General features: G+C 41.4%; 1 protein-coding gene across 4 annotated transcripts in view; it reads left to right on the top strand.

Moving 5' to 3' along the window:
* The window catches only part of RUNX1T1 (RUNX1 partner transcriptional co-repressor 1), a 170,900-nt gene that overhangs the window by 142,434 nt on the left and 4,809 nt on the right, over positions 1-23,657 (top strand). For 2 of the 4 annotated variants that reach the window (XM_080646171.1, XM_080646170.1), the window contains exons 9-11: positions 4,543-4,611; positions 10,805-10,995; positions 22,626-23,657. The exon at positions 22,626-23,657 is cut by the window's right edge and continues 917 nt beyond it. In XM_080646171.1, coding sequence (XP_080502297.1) covers positions 4,543-4,611; positions 10,805-10,995; positions 22,626-22,901 — 536 coding nt within the window. In that variant the 3' untranslated portion in view covers positions 22,902-23,657. The remainder of the gene's footprint in view (positions 1-4,542; positions 4,612-10,804; positions 10,996-22,625) is intronic. The other 2 variants (XM_080646173.1, XM_080646172.1) reach the window with 1 other exon arrangement.

The following is a 23,657-nucleotide window of genomic DNA, read 5'->3' as shown; positions in this document are numbered from 1 at the left end:
TCAGGTTTCTAGGTTAAGTGGAGTTTGAACCTAAGTGTCATTGCAAAAAAATTTTTGTTTCTTTTTTTTCTATTTATTTATTTTTATAATTCTTTATTGCTGAAAGTATTACATATGTCTCCCCTTTTCCCCCCATTCAGAGATGTAGTCAGGTAGGTGAAATATTGCACCACTTTCTAGCGTGTGGTGTGTGGACAATGTCTACTATATAGCATATGGGAAGGTGGGCAGACGACTGAGCCATATACATTATCTCTGAGTAAATTGTGTAAATGTGGAGGTTATAAACATTCGTGAGATTAGAATAAAATTTATAAAAATGCCATCTAAGAAATTGGAGGACTTTTCATCAAAGACTAAGACAGTGAATTGCTAACTATAAAAATAACATCTATCCTCAAGTGACTTAAAAGCAGGGAACAAAAAATTACTAGTATGTATTGCTTAATTTAAACCTCTACAATGGTTTTGTTTTCTTTAAAGTTTTATGCTATTTGACTTAAGTGCTAGGAGAAAAAACAAACTTTAAGGTCTTTTTTTCACCTTACTTAGTTATGAGAACATAAGTACATAGTCTTACTGGATAACCTACTAAATAATAATGAGGATAATAGCAACAACATCTAATGAGAGTTTAGGATGTGCTGTGCTTAGCATATAATAGGAAGAACCTCATTCAGTTCTCACAGCAGTGCTCTCAAATGTAGTCATATTGTCCCCACTTTATACATATGATAACTGAGACATGTAGCAACGAACTTGCCCAATGTCACATGGCTAGTAAACGCCAGAGCCAAGATTCAGCTTCACGGGGCTCTAGAACTAACTCTTTCTGACTCTGCTGCCTGGGACTGGTAATTGATATCTTATGCATGGATATTGGACCTTGCCTGTTCCCTATAAAATGATTGGCCATTTATAAAAAATAATGTTATGGAGCACTTGATCTTTCTATAACCCAATAAGTGAAAAACACTCTTTTTAAGCTACTTTGGTGAAGGCATGTTTCTTTTATGTGTGAGTTTTTGGTGAGGTTTTTTTCCCTCTCTCTCTCTTCAGACTTTTCTCTCCTTTGGTGTGTTTGTGATATTTATTTATTCATCCATTCTTCCATTACAGCTGACATTCAGTATTATTTTGTATGAGTTTCAGGTGTAGAGCATAGTGGCCAATCACATATTTTACAAAACGATTCCCCCACTATTTCAAGTCCCCACCTGGCACTGTACATTAGTATAATATTGTTGACTGTAGTCCTGTGCTATAATTTACATTACCATGACTGCTTTGTGACTGAGTTGTACTTCTGAATCCCTTTATCATTTTTATACAGCCCCCCTAACCGCCAACCGCCATCTTCTTTGACAACCATCAGTCTGATCTCTCTCTGAGTCTGTTTCTCTTTTGTTTGTTTATTTTGCTCTTTAGATTCTGCATAAAAGTGAAATCATGTGGTATTTGTCTTTCTTTCTCTGACTTATTTCACTTAGCATCATACCCTCTAGTTCCATCCATGCTGTCTCAAATGGTAAAATTTCATTTTTTATGGCTGTATAGTATTCCATTGTAGGTACAGGAGTGGGCGAAAGTAGATTTGCATTTGTTCGTATGGAAAAAATACAAATTAATAATAATAGGAGAATGAACTCTGTGTTTTGCATACTCACAATAAACCTACGTTTGCCCACTCCTGTGTGAACCACAGCTTTTCCATCCAGTCATCTATTGATGGGCACTTGGGTTGCTTCCATAGCTTGGCTATTGTAAACAGTGCTGCAATGAACAGGGGGCTCATCTGTGTTTTGGGTTTTGGCAGGATATGTACCCAAAAGTGGAATCACTGGGTCATAAGACAGTTCCTTTTTTAAATTTTTGAGGAAATTCCATACTGTTTTCCACAGTGGCTGTACCAATCTGCTTTCCCACCAACAGTTGCGAAAGGGTTTCCTTTCTCCATGTCCGCACCAACACTTGTTGTTTGTTGATTTATTGATGATAACCATTCTGAGAAGTTTGAGGGGACCTATCATTGTAGTTTCAACTTGCGTTTCTCTGATGAGTAGTGACAATGAATATCTTTTCAAATGTCTATTGGCCATCTGTATGTCCTCTTTTGAAAAGTGTCTATTCAGGTCCTCTGCCCATTTTTATTTAGATTATTGGTTTTAAGTTGTATGACTTCTTTATAAATTTTGGATATTAATGCCTTACCAGATATATCAACGGGGAATATCTTCTTCCGTTCTGTAGGCTTTTTTCATTGTGTTGATGTTTTCCTTTGCTGTACAAAAACTTTTCATTTGATGGGGCCCCCTTTTTTGTTGTTTGTTTTCCTTACCAAGGATATACATCAGAAAAAAATATTGCTAGGAGAAATGTCAGAAATTTTACTGCCTGTGCTTTCTTCTCGTAGTTTCGTGGTTTTGAGTCTCAATTTAATTCTTTAATCCATTTTGAGTTTATAATTATATATGGTGTAAGAAAGTGGTCTAGTTTCGTGTTTTTGCATGTAGCTGTCCAATTATTGAATAGACTGTCTTTACCCTATTGTGTGTTCTTGCCTCCTTTAAGAATAAGCTATTCTTAAGCCAAAGGGTTCCCAAAAAATTGCCTTTAAAAGTCGTCTTAAGTAAATCCCTTTGTTCCATTGTGTCATATGGTTGGATGTGAACTTGATTGACTTCATTTATTCTAGATACCCTTATAGTGATGTAGCAAGTCATTTCGACAAATCTAATTAGCTATATCACATTTCCTTGAAGTTACATATGCACCAAACTATCTTATCTAGGCTTTTGTTTTATGAGTGAAAATTACTTAAAGAGACATTCTGGTTTTTGTCATTTATTTTATAGAAATGAATGTGCACATGAGTATGCATATGTCTAGTCTCTCTGATTATCAAGTCATAAAATTATGTAAGCTTTTAAAAATAAACTTTCTATATTTGTAATAATTTTAGTTTTAAAGAAACATTGCAAAGATAGTACAGAGGCTTCATATACCCTTCACCAAACCATAACAAGCCTTTCCTAATTCAGAAGAGTTGGGGATATCTTGTTTGTTGGTCAGTTGATAATCTATATACCCTACAGGATTCAAAACATTCATATTTATTTGAGGCGTTTAAGTATAAAATGATATATAATTAGCTAAAATGATTGTGTGTTTTTTTCCATTTTCAATATTCTGTAGCTTCCCAAAATATAGAAAACTGGATTGAATTTCTTTTGACCTTCAACATACCATTAGTTAAAATATTGTTTAAAAAATAAGTCTGCTACTTGCTATATACATGTAGAGAAAATTTTAGTTACTTGAAGTTTATCAAGAATTGAATGATTATTATATCATTTAAAGTTAAAATGATTTTCTTCTTCAAAATGTCTAATTACATATGCTTTTATTGAAAATCCAGTATGAAAGACATGTAGCGAATATTTTAGCTATAGATGATTGTATACACGTGAAGTTTTTTTCATGCATATATAAAAATATACAAAAGGTTCCATGTCATTTCCATGAACATGTTTTTTGGAGATTAGCATTCCTACATCAGCTTTATTATTATATTATCTGTTTTCTCAAACTTGAATTTTGACAAGTATAATAAGGGCAGTATTTCATTTAAAGTGGAATTTTATTTTCTTTTTTGTAAAGAATGTTTGATCCACTGAATATTTGAATCCATTCTAATGACTCTATCTTGCTTTCACCCATGTCAAATCCATGTGATCTAATTTGTGTGAAAATTTTTAAAATATATATATATACATATATATATGTATATATATATATAGTATTGTCATTTTATTGTTCATATATTCTTTTTTTTTCTTCTTAAAGAAGATACTTTAATATTTTATATAATACTGGTTTGGTGGTGATGAATTCCTTTAGCTTTTCTTATCTGGGAAGCTCTTTATCTTAACTTTAATTCTAAGTGATAGCTCTGCTGGGTAGAGTAATTTTGGTTGTAGGTTCTTGCTTTTCATCACTTTGAATATTTCTTGCCACTCCTTTCTGGCCTGCAAAGTTTCTGTTGAGAAATCAGCTGACAAGAAGTAATTGAGTGTGAGAACTGGTTAGCCACACAGTAAGGCTCACCATTTATTGAAAGGCAAGGCGGTAGAGTCAAAGCTGGGTGAAAATTTTATTATTCTAACCTTTTATTTTTTTTAACTCCCAGTTTGACGCTTGGAAGAAAAACTACCAATGCAATTTGTTTTCTGTAAATAAAATATACCCATGGAAATTCCTGCAGTGATCCACGCTGGAAGCAGTGTTTCCAAACGCATTGTATAATGAAATCATTCAAATCGCTTCAGCTTTAAGCATACAAGGCATTTAGGCCAAGACCCAGCCCTGATGACTGGTCTTGCTCTTTTTGTTTATTTTCTAGAAGTGAAATGCTTAGCCTTTTAAAGCTGTTTTTGTAAAGAAGCCAATAGAATGGGCATAGCTAACTTCTACTCCTTATAATGACATAATGGTGCTCATGTGCTTTCCTCCTCTCTCCACTGCTTTTTATCCTTTTTATAGATGCACATCGGGAATTCCTTCACAGGCCTGCTTCTGGATATGTGCCAGAGGAGATCTGGAAGAAAGCTGGTAAGAATTGTTTAAAAACACGAGTTTAGTGTTCTGGCAGCTGTGTGCAGTTGTTAAATGCAGTGATGTGAAGAATGACAAGAAAGGACTTTACTGCTAACAACAACAACCACCACAAAACAATGCAAAACACCCCCCAACAAAACAAAATGTAAAAACCCTGATTAATATTCTTACATTAGGCCTGATTGCAATAGTTTTTATTTTAGTAGCATTTGCTAGGGGCGCTGTAATTGAGAGGCTGGCAATATTTTCATTATAAACCCCTGATTTTCAGGGACTATAACGGTTTCATTTCATGCAATGTTTTCTTCATGAAAAAAAAAAAAATCTGGTGTTTTCTAATTTAAATTGCATACTTTTAGGCTTTTCCTCTGAATTTTTAAATTTTAATGAAGACCACATCAAAACTAACAGACTTGTTGAGACACTCAGAAATGTTATGGTTAAACCAATTTTTAAAGTGGATCTTCTGAGCTAATTAATAATATTCAGTAATCACAGCTACGTATTTTTTTATATATATATTTTATTGATTTTTTACGGAGAGGAAGAGAGAGGGATAGAGAGCTAGAAACATCGATGAGAGAGAAAAATCGATAAGCTGCCTCCTGCACTCCCCCTACTGGTGATGTGCCCACAACCAAGGTACATGCCCTTGACTGGAATCGAACCTGGGACCCTTCAGTGTGCAGGCCGACGCTCTATCCACTGAGCCAAACCGGTTAGGGCGCTACCTATTTTTTAAGTTAAATGACAAAGTTGCTAAACTCCTGCTATTTTTCTTTTCCATTTGATTTTCCTTAAGAGATATTGGCCTACACTTGGAATTAGATTTAAAGTTCCTGCTGAATCATTGACGTATTTGGCTTAAAGCAGCTCAGATCTGGCAGAATCTTGGTGGAACACCAACACTAGAGAAGTTGAGCAAAAATCTTACAGAAACATACTCAGGAGATAAAGCACCAACCTGTTTCAAGAGTTAAAGATGACATGACACACACATAGTGTGGCTTAGAGCTGCTGTGACTCCAAATGTTAAAGTAGCTTTTTTGAGCTGAGAAACTGAAAGCTGTTATTTCTGCAAGCGGTCCTATGGGTGTAGGGGTGGGAACCCTAACCAGAGAGCAGGAGTCAAGGGAAAGGGTTTCCTGTTTTGTTTTTTATAAAAGTTTCCTCTTTCAGTTCTTATTTGACTCAGATGTGTGTGTAGTTCTATGCAACTTGCTGACTCTAGTCCAGCCGTGGGCAAACTACGGCCCACGGGCCGGATCCGGCTGTTCTATCTGGTTCTCTTGCTCTCCCCTCCGCTCCTTTACTTTGAATTTATATTAGTTCACACAAACACTCCATCCATGCTTTTGTTCCGGCCCTCCGGTCCAGTTTAAGAACCCATTGTGGCCCTCGAGTCAAAAAGTTTGCCCACCCCTGTCTCTTGGCTCTTAGCCAAGTGTTTGTTTTTTATAGATTTTCTAAGAATTACCTGTTTTTTTTCCCGGAGTTTGGAGTTTAAAATCCGATCGTATTTTTAGGCTTAGTAACTTAGATTGAGAACCAGGAAAGTCTCTTGCATGTCAATATGCAAATTAGATAGACCCATCCAGCTTGAAATTAAGGTCAACTGTATATCCTGCTCAGCTGCATAGTCTTCCAGATTTACAACATCGCCTCTAAGATTTTCTGTGTAAACCACGGTGACGGGGTGCTCCTGAGCTGTTAAAATGTGCAGGGTGCCACCTACCTGGAAAAAGAATTGCCACATCTTCCTTCTGGCCATTTTTCTCCCCCATTTTTAAGCTGTTCAGTGCAACTGATTCCAGTAAGAGATACAAAGAATTCCTATTTCCTATGGCAGAAGGATGACTTTTTACTTGCATTTCCCTTATTTAGATTAAATCCTCGATAGTTCATAAAGAAAAATGGACAGCAAAGTCTTGTGTAATCCGAATTCCTTCTGTGCTATGATGTGCTCCCTTCTTTGTTTGACTGCTATTAAGTGAGAGCAGATTTCTCCTTCTGACTCCACCACCTTCGTAGGAACGTCAACTGGACTAGCTATGCACGAAGGAAGTCCTGCCATAAGTGGTAAGCAATTGGAAGCAGATTCCCAATTGCATTACACATATTACTAAAAATGGATTGTAGTGATAGTAGCCCAACTCCGAATATACTAAAAATACTGAATTATAAACTTTAAATGAGTGAATTTCATAATTCGTTAATTATGTAACAACCAAGTGGTTGTTTTAACAAAAAGACAATAACTGCACAACGTATTGCCCACTTAATCAGGTTTTTTTGTAGACATGTTGGAATCTACTGAGTTCACTATGATTTATTGTCTGTTGTGTGGGTTTCTATAACCAGTTCTGGGTATAATTTCCATTGTGAAGACTTCAAGAGTAGAGGAAGATAAACACCTGTGTATTGTGTCGATGCCTGCTCTAAGAAGAGTTAAAGGTTATTAAGTAAATGTTTGGAATATTTTTTAGATATGCCTCATAGGTATATTAGGTCTTCAGTCTAATATGATATCTCTAATACGCATAGGAATAGTTTACAAATAGTTTCTATGGCTTGATGCTACATGTTAAGGAGTGTATTAAATTCCCAAAGTATAGATGACAGTTTCATCTTGAAATCTCGAATAACTGCTTACAATCTTTATCTTCTTAGGCGTCTTAAAACGCATGCCTCGTGTTAGCAGCGTCAAGGCATCGATCGTAATGAAAACACAAAAGTGGTGTCTGCGCTCAGCTTGTTACAATTTGAAAGCTTTTTCCAGGATTCTGAAATTTGCTGTGGGCAAATTATTATTATTTTTTTTTCAGAGAAAAACCTATACAGTGTGTCTTTGCAATGAAAATAGTATACGTTACCTTTGTGACAGTTGATAAGAAATAAAATAAAGTTGAAAGCATTTGAAAAATATCCAGGGTAGAGCTCTCAAAAGGCAATGTAGTATAACCACAATGTAGTATAACAGAAATAGTGGCAATATACCCACATGTATTCCTGCGTTCCTTTTCACAGAAAATTGTAATTGCAAAAAGCGTATCTTGTACTTAAAGGCACATCATATAGTAGCTTCCACCATTTCATTTTGAAATGATGTCGAACGTGCAGAAAGTTCTAGGAATTATTATTAAAAAGTTCTCTTAAATCTTTCACCCAGTTTTCCCTCTTTTACTGTATTTGCTTTAATATATTTTCTCTCTTTTCCTCTCTTCCCTCCCTTCCTTTTTCTGTTATGCATCCTATTATCTCCCCCCCCCCCAAAAAAAAAAAAAAAAACACAAAACATTTACTCCCAATATGTTAGCATGTAATTCCTAACAGGACATTCTCTTATATAACCACAACACCGTTACCAAAATGAGAACAGGGACATTGTTACATCACTATTATTTAATCCACAGACTTTATTCAAAATTTTTATGTTGCTCAATAATACGGTACAACATAACAGTATACATTTTAAAGTATTGGAATCTTAAACAAATGCTGAAGGTCCCATCAATTTTCCCCTCAAGTAGTATTTTTTAAAAGCAAAGGAAGCAAAACATACTCTAAAGTTACAAAAGGTCTTTATAAAATTGGAACAAATCTAACATAAAGATGGTTCTTCAATTGCAACTGAATGTCTTCTTCAGTATATATATCTTTTCAACTGATCAGTGAGTGTTTGCCATTGGTAATAAATATTCAAGCACCTTGAAAATGTCCTACCAATTCTCTTTGCTGATCTGTATATGCCTGTGGGATTAGAATAGGAATGCATAATTTAAATACAAATTGCCTGATTTGCATATACAATTAGTCAAGCTACAGCTTTGATGGTAAGCAAAAATTATTGTCCTGTATTACCACTTAGATAGAATTTTAATTCGCTTTGAATATTCAAGCTACATTGGACCCTGGCTGTAGAGTTAGAAGGGCAGTACTTCCCTGGTGCCCCACGGCATTTCTGATAGTGTAATAAAGGCACTTTTTTCTGCCTGTTCCCGGAGAAGGTGCTGCAAGCTCTGCAGTGCTGTTTCCATTCAGAGTTTCATTGCGTATCTTAAAGCCGCCAATAAAAGCTGAAGGTATTTTCCTTAATATTTACAGTCTGGCTCTCTTCCCTTGCATTTTAGTTTTATAAAACCCATCAGACAGTAATTGCCAATGAATGAACTTCAGAATAACGCTGCTCAAATGAGGAAGGCTGCAGAAGTCATGACAGTTAATTACCAGCGGAGGGCTCTTGATGATCCTCCAGTCACGGACTGTACATGTGTGAAATAAACCATAAACATTTAAGAAACCAGAGGAGTATTTGCATCGCTTACATTTTTAATCTACAGTAAAACATTTTTATTAGGAATCTATGTTTTTAATTAAACAGAACATTTAATTAAGGTGCTTTTTAAGTGGGTGAAACAATTAAGTGCAAGCACTTGAAACATGTCATAATTAGTTTTAATAGAGTGTTAATTGGTACTAGGTTTGCCAAGTTAATAATTACTCCTTATTAAATTTTCAATTAATCATTGTCATTTTGCTTTGAATGGAGATGAAAATTAGATAAACTAATTCAGGGGGAGGATATTTTCCCTTGTTAATTAGAACAGTTAATTTTTTAAATGGAAATTACTTGTTTTAGTTGTCAATCTTATGTTGTACATTAGCCAAATCTTTGCACACTTTCCACAGCTGAAATGAGAAGGCTAACTGGACACACCTTGCAGGTTTGTGGTCAGGCCTGATTGTTTCGGCCTGGGATGTGACTCAGTTCTGTTTGTCCGGTGCAACAGTTGGTTATGTGAAACTGTGCACTTATCTGATTAACTGGATAGACAACAGCTTAAAATTTGTAAATGAGAAAGTGATTTTTAAAAATCTCCATCAGTTAGTCTATAAAGGTACACATCCCTATTACTCAGGAAATGGTTAAAGAAAAAGAAAAGCTGAATCATCTGTCTGTTTTATCATCGATTTTCTTTAAAAGGTCTGCACTAACTTAATTGCTATACGAATTACCTTTTTACTATTGTGCTTTATTTTTTACCACTAAAACAGCTGTTTGCCCTTAAATATGTGTATGTGTAAAATGTATTTCCTTTATTTTTTTCTGAAAACTTTACCCTTGTACTTTTCTGTGTTCGTATTAATGTATAGCGGTGATTTTCAACCTTTTTCATATCGTGGCACACATAAACTAATGACTAAATTCTGAAAAAAAAAAAAAAAAAGGCATAAGGCATGATGTTGATTCATTCACACCAGTGACTGTTGTGTTAGCTGTTGTCATTTAAAAAAGTGTTATTTGGCAACCTAACGGAAAAGAGGTCAGTGCCCCTGACTAAATAGTCGGGTATTGCATGTTTTAACAATCCTTAGGGCACACCGGTTGAAAATCGCCCACCGAGAGCCTGGTGGCAGGCCGCCTTCTTTATGTGTGTGAGTTATCTGGACAGTTTTCTCGTGGTTTTGTCCTTTAAATACTTAGCCTGGTCTCACAGTCCTTTCTGGAGGTACCTGTGGTGGTAGGAACGTTGTAGTAATGATAGAAGTAGTTTACAAATTATTCCCAGCCCTAGCTGGTGTGGCTCAGTGGGTAGAGCACCAGCCTGAGGACTCAAGGGTCCTGAGTTCCATTCCGATCAAGGACACATGCCCAGGTTGCGGGCTCGATCCCCAGTAGGGAGCATGCAGGAGGCAGCCGATCCACGATTCTCTCTCATCATTGATGTTTCTCTCTCTCTCCCTTCCTTTCTGAAATCAATAAAAATATATTTTAAGCCCTAACCGGTGTGGCTCAGTGGATAGAGCATCGGCCTGCAGACTCAAGGGTCCCAGGTTCGATTCTGGTCAAGGGCATGTACCTTGATTGCGGGCACATCCCCAGTAGGGGGTGTGCAGGAGGCAGCTGACCGATGTTTCTAACTCTCTATCCCTCTCCCTTCCTCTCTGTAAAAAATCAATAAAATATATTTTAAAAAATATTCCTAGAAATGCACGTCAAAGTCCCAGCCTTTGCTTTCCTAAGGAATTCCAGGCATCTGCTGTGTGGGTAGGTAGCCAGAAGCGCCGCCCCATATGTGGGGCGACAGTCCCGCCGGTCCTGTAGGATCCCGTTTGACAGCGCCCCGCCCTGAGCCCGGCGTAACGGAGAATTGTTCTCTTGTCCCCCGTGGTCCGCGGGCTGCAGAGGAGGCCGTCAACGAGGTGAAGCGCCAGGCCATGACGGAGCTGCAGAAGGCCGTGTCCGAGGCCGAGCGGAAAGCCCACGACATGATCACCAGCGAGCGGGCCAAAATGGAGCGCACGGTGGCCGAGGCCAAGCGGCAGGCGGCGGAGGACGCGCTGGCCGTCATCAATCAGCAGGAGGACTCCAGCGAGGTGAGGGCCGGGAGCCTCCCGGGGGCGGACAGGGGCTCCGCTAATTAGAGCGCCCAGTTTTCTCTTTCTTTAAATTCTTTAATGTTGAAAGTAATGCATCTGTCTCCTTTTTCCCCCATGGACCTCTCCCCGCCCCCGCCCAGCCCTGCCCTGACCCCCATACTGTCTGTCCTGACCCCCATACTGTCTGTGTCCATTGGCTAAGCTTATATGCACGGATACAAGTCCTTTGGTTGATTTCTTACTTCCACCCCCTCCCCTACCTTCTCTGTGAGGTTTGACTGTCTCTTCCATGCTTCTATGTCTCTGGATCTATTTCTGTTCATCAGTTTATGTTGTTCCCTATATTCCACGAACGAGTGAGATCATGTGGTATTTATCTTTCTCCGACTGGCTTCTTTTGCTCAGCGTAATGCTCTCCAGGTCCACCTATGCTGTTGCAAATTGTCAGACTTCTTTTTGGAGTGCTCAGTTGTGATCCAGGAGATCACAAATCAAAGCAGCTATGGGACTGAGACCAACAAATCTTTGGGGTGAAACTTAGAATAATCAGGGGAGTTCTGGCACTTGTGGGACTGGTTGAAAGCTGGTCACATTTTGCCTTTATTAGAGACCTAAAAAGAACAACTCCGCCAAAGGAAATTTTTAATATATTTGCGAGGTACCAGATTGAAGTGAAATTCTTATAACTTCCTAGCACCCTTTGGAGACTCAACACTCAGCTGTGTGTGATAGCACATGCATGAGGCTTCCTTCTAAAGGCAGGGATTTAACAGCGATACCCTGTGTCAGCTGCTCTCCAAACACGCATGACATGCCTGGGATCAAAGTCATTTCCTTAACTACTGGTCCTAAATCCAGTGCTAAAACCATGTTTGCATCAATTAAACATTTCTAAGAGATTTTCTGCACAGTCTTTTTCCACATTATTTCTAATAACTATTAAGATCAGTTTATTAGGTGACATCACTGACAGGGGCAATGTTATTTTGTATTGTTCCAGGATATTAAAACACACACACACACACACACACACACACCCTCACACACCCTCACACACCCCCTAAATGGCTCAAGGATCTGGGAAGTACACAGTCTCTAACAGATTGCTTTCTAAAATGGTCTGTAAGTCGGAGCAGGTGGCACTACTCCGCACTGATACAGCACTACAATGCCCAACCCCAAAGTAATGTGCATCAAGGACAATTAACTGAACTTGCACAACCATGAGCTGATAAAACGATGGTCTACCAGAATACATATCTATAATTTGGGAGGGAGAGTAAGAACTTAATTTGTACCAGGCCTCTCTGTAGATGAAAGACCCTGTGGGAATCCCTCGGTGCCCAGAATTTGTATTTAATGTGTAGCAGATGAATATTAAGAGGACAAAAGGAATTGATTTTCAACATTTGAAAGTTTCTCGGGAAAAGAGGGACAAAGAGAAGTTTATCTACACTTCAATTGCTGAGTTTTTTCATGATTAAGTTAACCTAGACATAAATTCAGTGTTATTGGCATCTGTGGCTAAGATATTTAAGGACCTTGTTTTGTGCTTTAAAAGAAAACAAAAACCATTCGCATCTTTTGGAGAGAATTTGTCCCGCTCTATTCAAGTCAGTAATGCTGTGAGGCACAGTTGTTGGCATTATTAAAACATTGTCACTTTCACATGAATGTTTCAGGTCTGTTGTTTAGGTTGAGTATTTTGTAAATCACTAAGTGTCTATCAGCTTTCTATCTTTATTCATAAGACCTGTATAGAAAATGTATGATCTTGACCCTCGTATTCAGCATTATAAAAATACTAGAGGCCCGATGCACAAATTCGTGGAACCCCCTGTGGGGTTCCTCGGCCTGGCCGGCCATTAAGCGTCTGCCTCCTGGTGGTCAGCGTGTCGTCATAGCGACCAGTCAACCAGTCCTAACGGCCGCTTAGGCTTTCATATATATATAGATGGTGTGTCAAATTGCAGCTATGATAATAGTAGATAGGATGGGAAAAACCTAGGTATGAGTGATTTTCTACAGTTACTGTTTTTCTTTTGGGATCTCTTGGGAAACTGATCTTTAATATGGCGCTATCCTTATCTTCGGTGACACTTTCCAAGGATTTTAAAGCACAGTATGCTGGGAGGAAGGGTGTGGAACTCAGAGGGCCAACTTTAATTCCTGGTTCCGTCTCCCACCATTCTGTGGCTTTGAGAAAGCTCCAAAGGCTCTACGAGCTTTGGTCTTGCACATGATGTGAAGAGGCGGGACACTGTCTTATCCAGCGGCTAGAACTGGGGGACGTGACAGTTTTCGCCATGGGGGAACTCACCTGGCTGGCGTCACACAGCCGGCAGACGGCAGAATCTACCCGGGAACTCGGAGTGTGCGGTCAGTCCACACGTGTTCCACACAGTGGAAGAAGGGTCTTTTCATGAGGATCACGGCAGTGATTTGGGGGTGCAGATACAGAAACGCAGCGCAGGCCCTGTTCCCTACCTTTCTTCTCTTTAAACTGCAGGGCCACTGCTCAAGACTTGAGCAGGATGGCGCGATCTCTCCAATGATTAAGCCTCTTTTCTGCAAAAGTAATGTAGACATTTTCCTGAGAGAGGAGAGAGAGAGAGGGAAGAAATATTTCATTTGACTGTAGCTGGGTATCCTCCAGACTTGCACACCAGTCTATATGCCGACCACCCCCCCCAGACATACCCCCCCACCCCACGGACCCTCCCCCCTCCCCAAACACACATACACACACACTATGAAAGTGCTTTGTGTCTCTAATTCTCCCAAGGAAAGACTGTCCCGGAACAATCTACGTGGTTAGTGGTAGTTGGTTGGATGAAGATGGCTGGTAGTGGTGTTGGGGGTGGACTAGCTGAATACCCATGAGATAGCATGGGTAGGACTCGGTGATCCGTTAGCCATCAAGGAAGAAGAAGGAGCTGCGATTCTTCAATGGACTTGTAGGGTTTGCAGTGTCCCGATCAGGTGATCTTCCTTGAGCAGCCTTCAGAAACGTAGTAGCTTTGATCTGTCCACGGCGTGTGTGCCGGGGGTGAAGGAGTACGTTTCCTTCAGTTTTTGTGCACGAACAACACAAGTTCAAAGATTTAAAAGAGTTCAAAGCAGTTATTTAACCCAGACAGACCTCCTCTGCGGATTGGAAAGGGCAGAGAGAGCACAAAGCTTACGCAGTTCAAGCGGCCGAACGTGGAAATGAGGACAGTGCGCTGCAATATGTAAAGGTGGGGCTCCAGGTGCCCATGCCTCTCAGTGTGAGGGAGACATTCTCAGGTGACTTCTGTTGTCCCCATGTAATTATCAGAAGTGCCCCTTTCACTCTCAGGTGCCCTGGTTTGGGTAATAGATTGTAGAGCCATACCCCATAAAAGGCCACGGTCAGCCAATCAGATGATCCTCTTCTGCCAGCAAAGCTCAGGGGCAGATGGGTGTGGCAGGAGGAACCCACAGGGAGGACGCAGAAGACTGAATTCTGGCTCCAGCTCAGTCACTGCGTTGGGGAGTTTGGGGTGATTCATTTTACTCCTGTCAGCCTCCATTTTTTTTCGGTAAGGAATGAGATGCTATTTCTTTACCTCACAGGGCAATTTGGGATTTTTTTTTTACATAAATATTTTAATTTCACATGCTTTGAGAGCAGTAGCACCAGGCATCATCTGCCATATTTTCCACAGTCCTTTATCACAAGAAAGAGGACATTTTCTGGCTAAAACATTCTTTTTGCTCTTTCCCTTCCTCATTTGAAGCCACCTCCCATTGTAGATATGTATGCATCCCTTGCCTAGATCATACGATCTTTATAATCTGAATCAATAAAACTACACATGTAGCTCATAGAAAAGCACAACTTCTCTCCTTCAGGGGGACTTTAAGAAATAACCTGGCCTTAGCTGGTTTGGCTCAGTGGATAGAGCATTGGCCTGTGGACTGAAGGGTCCCGGGTTCGATTCCGGTCAAGGTCACATGCCCAGGTTGTGGGCTCGATCTCCAGTAGGGGGCATGCAAGAAGCTGCCGATTAATGATTGTCTCTCATCATGGATGTTTCTATCTCTCTCTCCCTTCCTCTCTGAAATAAATAAAAATAAATTTTTAAAAAAGAAAAGAAAAAGAAAGAATCTGATCTTTGGAGTCAGAAGGCCAGAGTTCTAGCTTGGAGTGGCTGTTCATGGGTTTCTTTTGAGCTCTTTAAGGACTTCTTCTCTCTATAATATCTGAACTCAGTCTTTCTCTTCCTGTCTCCGTCTTCACACGTGTTGAATGGACCTAATAATGCCCATTCTGCTTAGAAAACCCAGCAGCTCTGAAAGGTAAGCTGTAAAGAATGGAAAAGTTCTAGAAGGAAGAAGGGGTTGGAAATAACTGAATTGGAGAAAACAGCAGGAAGAAAGTGCGGAGTAAGGCAAATAACCCATGGGTATTGTTTGTCGGGGGCCATGTAATGCATCATTCAAACAGGAACACTTTTCAGAGTAAAAAGGCGAGCTTTTTCCGGGACAGAGCCGTCCTCTAACCCCGGCTGTCCCAGCACAGGGCAGCCCTGCTCAGCATGGTTCCTGGGGGGTGACATGAAGTTTATTTCGCCTGGGGCAAAACAAGAAGACCTACACTGAATGTTTACCTCTGCGCCAGATGTGGCAGAAAGTGCTTTCTGTCCTTGTGCTCATTTACTCCTTCTCTGAGCCCAGGTGGAGTACACGGTGCTGTTGTCTTCATTTTGCATCTGAGGGAGGTCAAGAGGCCTCAGAGCAGGGAGTGCCAGCTGCTGCCCCTCCTCCCACCTCCTTGAGAGCCACACGGCAGGCAGGACTGGGATTCTTTCTGTCCTGCTTGTGCGGTGGTACCTCTGTTCCCTCATTGGACTTCCTTCCGCGGATTCCCACCCAGTTCTCTCTAACCTGGCTTGGGTTCATCGTCTGTCATTATCATAGCAGAGTGACGCTGGACCTCAGACATACCTAAGCAACGGGATATTTTCTGTAGTTTCTCTTTTTACAGTGTTTACATACCTCACCAAGAATGTACTGCCAACATTAGCATACATCAAAAGAAAGGACATTCGCTGAATCTGGCCATCTGAAACTTTTTATTTTCCATATTTATTTCCTCTTTTTATACCGATATAGTCCCTCCTCTCCTCCCCCACCCCCAAGTAAGATAGGGCCTATTTTAAAAGAATCCGCAACAGCTCTTCTTTGAGATCCATATCTTGCTTTAGCTTAGGACCTTCAGTGGTCGGCAAACCACGGCTCGCGAGCCACATGCGGCTCTTTGGCCCCTCAGTGTGGCTCTTCCACAAAATACCACGGCCTGGGTGAGTCTATTTTGAAGAAGTGGCGTTAGAAGAAGTTTAAGTTTAAAAAATTTGGCTCTCAAAAGAAATTTCAGTCCTTGTACTGTTGATATCTGGCTCTGTTGACTAATGAGTTTGCCGACCATTGGCTTAGGTGATCGGAGCAAGTTACTAGACGTGAACATAGAACAGATAGTAAATAGTTGTACTGTCCCGATGGTCAGTCTTGCGTTGTGAGCCACCAAAGTGATATCTCCCCCCAGATTAAATCAGCCCTTACTCATTACTCCCCCATAGGAGCAGAACTGCACCGTGTATATGGAAGTTGGGCAGTTTTGTGGCACCAAAGCAGAAACACTGACTGTATCTTTAAACTCTGTTTCTAGAATCTGCAAAATCCTGATAGTGTGAGCAGGCCCCTCTGAGAGGCCCGTCTTAATTACTCCTTCCAGAATTACTGGAACCAGTCCCAGCGGGACTCGCACAGTGTGGCCCAAACCTCCCGCGTGGCCTCCGGAGAGAGTAGTTCCCACATTTCACTACACGGGGCTCCCAAAGCATTGCTCCTGTGGGAGCCGCGCCCCGTCATCAGACCCCTTGACCCCCAGAAGAATTTGGAGCTCCCCAGAGCCCGAGCTGTGACTCTGTTGTGATGTTGTTTGTTTGTTTCATTTCTTCAAAGGCCAGTTGTTGGACTCTGTCGCTGTTCGTGGTATAGGGGTTGGAGCTCTGGGTGTGGAACGATCTCGGAGCTTCGGTTTTCTCCTGTGCAAACCTGGGGTCATGTCTCTGTGACCCGCTTTGCAGAGAGGTGCAAGTGAGAGGGGGGGAACTGTTTTATACGCAGGTCCGCTTACAGATGAGCAGTGTCTATGTAAGAGAGATGCGAAACCAGTTAAGAAGGTAGTCTAACAGGAAGGGCAGGGCAGGAAGGTGGGCAGTAACCGTGAGATGGGAAAGGAAGGGAGAGGGACCATGGAAGCAAGGTCTGGGGGGTTTGCACTGAGTGCTTGCAGGGACTTAAAACAATAGGAGTTTCCAATAGGGATTTCCAAAGTCTTGGGCCCGAATGTTGCCAATGACTGAAATGGAGCACACCGCAGAGTTAGGGTCAGGGAATGCTGATTTAGGGGACGGGGAGCATCCTGGACAACAGCTCAGGAAGGAAACGAGAGCTGGAGAAATGGGCTTAATCGTCATTTTCTTACATCTAACAGTTGAAACCAGGAAATCCCGACAGGGGAGCAGGTGGGAAGGGAAGCTTTGCTTCTTTTTTTTTAAGCCAGCTTCCCCCTCACCAAATATTTAGAGGAAAAGGAACCAACTGAAGAAGAAGAAGAAGAAGTTACAGCAGAAGAATTAGAATGTTAGTATATTGGAAACCAAAATTAGAGGGAATTTCAACAAGGGGAGTTGGCAAAGGAGGGGCAGGGAAAGAGTGAGTCGTGGTGAGTCTTTAGAAAGTCTAAGGACAATGAGGATGGAGAAAGGGAACCGGTCACCAGTGAAGTGTCAGGGGAAGTAAGTGGGAATCTTCTTTGTGTAGCCGTCCATGCCTGTCGGAGGAGAAACCCAGGACAGGCTGACTCTGAAGCCACTCAAAACTGGAAGCCATTTCCAGTACACATCATGACACCTTGACTTCCGTGCTCCAGATTCCTGGCCCAACCTCTGCCCACTCTCAGGAGTTGAGCACCCACCTTGCTAACTTTATTCCTGCCAAAACAGGTTCTAAGAAAGAGCTGAAATCGACAAGTATGTGACATTCTCGAAAGTATTTGGTTTGCAGTACTAAGACCTGGGTGAATCCAACGTGGGGATGTACTCTCACATCTGTGTGATTTTACATAAGTCATTTACTCAAAAGTTGCTTATTCTTGGAGCCTCAGTTTTCTTTGAGTCTCAGTTTCCTATGCTGCAACGTGTATTTTAAAGCAGTTTTAAACTGTTGAGCGCAATGTCAGATGTGATCTTTAGTGTGAATGTAGGTTGTCCTACCTGTGTAGAGTTCTTTGAATTTGGGGAATTTTAATTGTAAACATTCTACTAAATTCATTGAGCATTCTTTGCATGTGAGAGGTTTTCTCTTCTGGAGAATTATAAGTATGTAAGAACTGGAGAAACTTAAAGTAATTCAGGAGAAAGTGTTTTGTTGCTTGGAAAAGGAATGTTCAACAATAGGAACCAGAAAAGATATTATTTTGCCCGTAGGGCAGAATGTCCATTCTCTATCTAAAATCACAAGATGAAAGAAATAATTTTGTTCTTAGGAATGAAGAGAAATGGTGATATGAAATGAAGTAGTACTAGCCTTTGACATACAGCTTTGGCATTCGAAAGCTTCAATCCATCATTCCCGTTTTCTCTGTGGCATTAGTACGTTTAGCAAAGGGGAGCATGGTGTTCAGCCCCATGGTCTTCATCTGACTCAGCCCAGTGCTGGTCAGTGAACTAGTTCCCACTTTCCAGATAGGTAATAAAAAATTCTGTATGCTGAAAAGGGACTATATTGTCACAAATAAGGGAAGACTCTAAAATGCCATTAGATCTGGGAATGAAATTTGCTATGAAATGCTATTCTTGAGCCTTCTACACTGTTGTGGTAATTGAGTCACCAGCGTCATTCCTTTAGGGACTGAAAGGAAGCTCAGTTATTTAAAAAGTAATAAAATCGGTAACAAACAAATAAATAGAGCAAGTATTGGGAAATACTAGCCTGAATATACCAAGCCAAGCACAAATTGAAAAAAAAAAAAGTAAAATTGGATTAAATCATTGACCACTGTATCCCTGCCCTTCATGGCTGTACACCATTTGTGGGGATTATACACGATTTTTAGTTTCCACCTTTGTGAACAGCAGAAACTTAGAAACGTAAAGTTATTCAGAGGTCAGTACTCACAAGATTCTGTACATTTCCGTTCCCAGAAGCATGACAGTGAGGGGCCGAGTGTCAGTCTTGAGCGCAATGTCAGATGTGAACACATCTGAGGGGCATGCATCAGTCTTGCAGGCATGGACTAGTAGTCGACAGGAAATTCAGAAGAACCACCCAAGAGAAATATATTCATAGAAATTGCTTTGTCTGTTTTCTAATGAGCCTTCTAAAGGGATTGTGCAATTTGGACTTTTTTTGTTAGTTGAACACTTATGCTATAGTTCCCTACACAGCCATTGCAGTGCGATGTCAAGAGGAATAAAAATATGTCGTTTGTTTGTGTTTTTCCCCACCAGGTCATTTGAGTTGCTCTTTGTTGTACCTTCCGACCGCTGAAGGTTGTTTTTTCCCAGCTGTGGGTGGTAAATGAATTTGATCCAACAACTTGGGAATGGGGATAGAGGTAAAATTAGCAAGAGCCCTTGAATCCTGGGTCAGAATCCGGCCATTCAAAGACACGAAGGCTCAATTCCCAGCAGCTCCATGATCCAAAACATCTGTTTCTATATTTGGCATAATTCCATTTTTTTTTATTTGTGAAATTGTTCCCATCTTTGAAAACACTTTAAAAATAAAAGAAGTCCCCATCCTGTCTCCTCTATCCAACCCCCCAACACATGCATCTATAATTACCTGGTGTAGTCTGTGTGTTTAATCAGCTTAAATTGAGAAGGTTGCCTACATCTGATTTCAATCTGACGGCTGCGTTGAGTCCCGGGCAGTTACCGCTGTTGGGTCTGCCAAAATGTGCCTCTGCCAGAAAAGAATACCCTCACACCAGGGTATATTTTGAAGGAGCCACTTGACTTAGATAGATATTTAATTTCCTTAAAATGTTGTTTTGGATCTGAGTCTCTGTTCTCTAATTGGCATTTTCTGCTGTCATGTAGTAATTTCTAGTATTTGCTGCGTTTGTTCCAGGATCCACCTGGCATTCTTCTAAAAGTGACTAAACTTCCAGGAAGTAAACTTCACTCAGTGCCATGTCACATCTCACGGCTCCTCAGGGCCAAGCCCACATTTGTTCACGACTTGACGGGGTCATTTGTACATGCAAATGTGATGGAATTAATTTTGAGGAAGAAGGGCTTCAAGTCTTGCAATGAAACCTCGGATCAGAAGTACACATCTTTTGAGTTACTTTCCTGGTTAAATTAAAAGGAGGAAAAAGAAAAATTTGTGCCAGTACTGATTGTTCATTGTGATTTTATTCATGATGTGAACATGTATTTCCTCGGGTCTGTTCATTTAAAACACCTCCCATGGACCAGCGTTTGCGATCTTGAGGTTTTTCTGGATTTTATTTTCCCCCTTTATGGGGCCATAATTTCTGCAGAGTAAAACAATAAGAACGTAGAGCTGAGCTCTTTTTAGAAGTTTGAAAGTCAAGTTCTTGAGTTCATAGGCTTCAAGCACGTGAAACTCCAGGAGGCCCTTTATTTCCTAGCAAAGTTAGGACGACTGCTGAACATTTTTCTGCATGTTTTGCGCGGCGGTAAAGCCGCACATATTAGGGTGACAGGCTGACCTTCCACTGGGATATTCAAAGTAGGCTCAGGAGCCCACCTGGAGCCACACCACCAGCATGCTTAAAGTAACACAAATGCAGGGCACACAGCGGAGAGGTTTTTAACATCCATGTATATTAGGACTTTAAAAATGCATTTTAATTGTGACACAGCCATTCACCAAAGTAAAACAACTCTACGGAAGGTCACACAACTTAAATTCACACCAAAGATCATTACATTGCGCTCAACAGAAGTTTGTTTTGCAAGAAAATAACCAAAACCAAGGGAGATGAAGACAGAAAGACGCATGCACACGGCTAAGATCCCTTTATAGCGCATGTGCAGTGGGGCTGGGCTTGCCAAAGGAACTAAGGCAGGAAAATTTAAAGTTGGCCTCCTGAGGTTTTGCCTCCTCCTAGGGTGCCTGAGGGACTTTACCTTTTATCTCCTCCCCAAATCTCTCTTCCGTCTCTAATACGCTGTGCTCTGATTCATGATGTGTCTATTTCAAAGTTTGAATCTCAGAGGCAACCTCATTTGAGCGTATTTCACTTCTTGAAAGCACTGACTATGAGCATTGGGCTTGCTAAGGTCTAAGTTTTTCGTTTCCTCCACTTTTCTGACTACGCAGAGTCAGAAAAGCTAGAAGGAACGCCAGCAACTGGAATGCACTGTGTGTAAATAAAATGCCTTATTATTTATGCAGTTTGAGTACCTCTAGTTTTTCAAAGTCAAATTAAGTATACTCAGATTCAGTCAAATATTTATTGAGCACCTGCTATATATATCAGGCACTGTTCTGTGTGCTTAGAGAATATCAGAGAACAAGCAAGCCAAGGACCCTGCCCTGCAGGGAGCTGAAGTCAAGGGGACTGTTTGAGTTTGCTTATCAGGTACACTGACTGAGTGCAGTGGGAACAACTGAATGCATGGAGAGGTTAAGCAGGGGTCCTCAAACTTTTTAAACAGGGGCCAGTTCCCTGTCCCTCAGACCATTGGAGGGCCGGACTATAGTTTAAAAAAAAAACTATGAACAAATTCCTGTGCGCACTGCGGGCCCGGGACGCGTCGGCTGCTAAGCAGGACAGGCAATGGCACCCGGCGGGCCGGATAAATGTCCTCGGTGGGCCGCATGTGGCCCGCGGGCCGTAGTTTGAGGACGCCTGGTAAAGGGTCTTATCTCAACCTCTCGTCTGATAGAGCACGGAATAGACTACTCTATCTTCATTATATTTCTTTGAGTCTAATATAGGGTTCTTGTAGGCCCTTTGTAATTTCTATTCTATCTGGAAGGAAGATGCTTCTGCCAAGAGTGACATTTTTGTGTGTGACCATGGTGGTACTGGTATCAGATGGGGAAATGCAGTTGATACAGCAAACCTAAAAGGAAGGGATTTGACAGTTAAAGCAGAAAGCAGCTCCAGCCAGGGTGTTAGATGTCATAAGCGTTGCTGGCAGAAAAGTGTGGGCAGCCATCATACCAAAACCTGCATCTCTGTGTGTTTAGTGTGTACACACACATACACCTGGAGTTTCCATTCTTACCACAGAGTTCTTGAAAGTAAGGTGGCAGGCCCTAGCTGGTTTTGCTCAGTGGATAGAGTGTTGGCTCGGATTCGATTCCGGTCAAGGGCACATGCCTGGGTTTCAGGCTCGATTGCCAGTAGGAGGCGGGCAGGAGGCAGCTGGTCAGTGATTCTCTCTCCTCATTGATGTTTCTCTCTCCCTCCCTCTCCCTTCCTCTCTGAAATCAATAAACATATATTTTTTTAAAAAAGAAAAGGGGGCAGTGCTGCCCAGCACAGCTCCCCAGCCTTCCGTTTGGACAGTGGATTCATTGGGATCTTTGCTTTGTTCTGCCTTCTCCCTTAGAGTTGCTGGAACTGTGGCCGTAAAGCGAGCGAAACCTGCAGCGGCTGCAACACGGCCCGATACTGTGGCTCGTTTTGCCAGCACAAAGACTGGGAAAAGCACCACCACATCTGTGGACAGACCCTGCAGGCCCAGCCGCAGGGGGACACGCCTGCGGTCAGCTCCTCGGTCACGCCCAGCAGCGGGGCCGGGAGCCCGATGGACACGCCACCAGCAGCCACCCCGAGGTCCACCACCCCGGGGACCCCCTCCACCATAGAGACAACCCCTCGCTAGATGTGAACTCTGAACGAACTGTCCAAGGAAACACAACACAACCAACGTGAAACCAATCCTCCATCCTCAGATGCTCGAAGTTCTTTTTGTTCGTTTGTTTGTGTGTAGATGAACTTTCCTATCGCAGTCCTTGAGCAAGAGAGAACCTCCTAACCGGTAGTAAAACAGAGGGCCAGTCACGGGTCGTAAGGACTTAACTATGGATAACAAAGATAATCTTCTCCTTAGAGAACTGAAAAGAAAGCAGAGAATATAACACGAAATGATAGATTTGACCTCCTCCCTGTTATTCGCCAGTAGCTGGGATTTTAAACTAGATGACCTCATTAACCGATGCTTTACCAAACAGCAAACCAAGAGATTGCTAATTGCTGTTGAAAGCAAAATGCTAAGATTAAGACACAGTGTTCCTGATACACAATAATGGGGGGAAAAAAAGAGGAAAACCCTCAAGGGCATGAGCATTGGCTACAGTGGTAGACGTTTTAACAAGAAGATGAATGGCGTCCATGGGTTGCTAACTGAACTCTGAAGACCCGCTACAAAACACACATATGTGCAGCATATTGGAAGGAGAAACAGATGTTCGTTCCCCCCCACCCCCCATCCCCCCAAGTTTCTGAAAAGAAATAATATCCAGGTCAACAGAATGAAAAATGAAAGATGATTTGCAGTGGGATGTATGGATACAGCAGCAAGAAAAAAAAAATGCCCTAATACAAAAGGCTCCTTTACACACACACACACACACACACA

The sequence above is a fragment of the Plecotus auritus genome, assembly GCF_963455305.1.
Source record: "Plecotus auritus genome assembly, chromosome: 11".
NCBI lineage: Eukaryota > Metazoa > Chordata > Mammalia > Chiroptera > Vespertilionidae > Plecotus > Plecotus auritus.
Note: the sequence above shows the minus strand (reverse complement) of the source record. Positions and strands in the feature narration are given on the sequence as shown.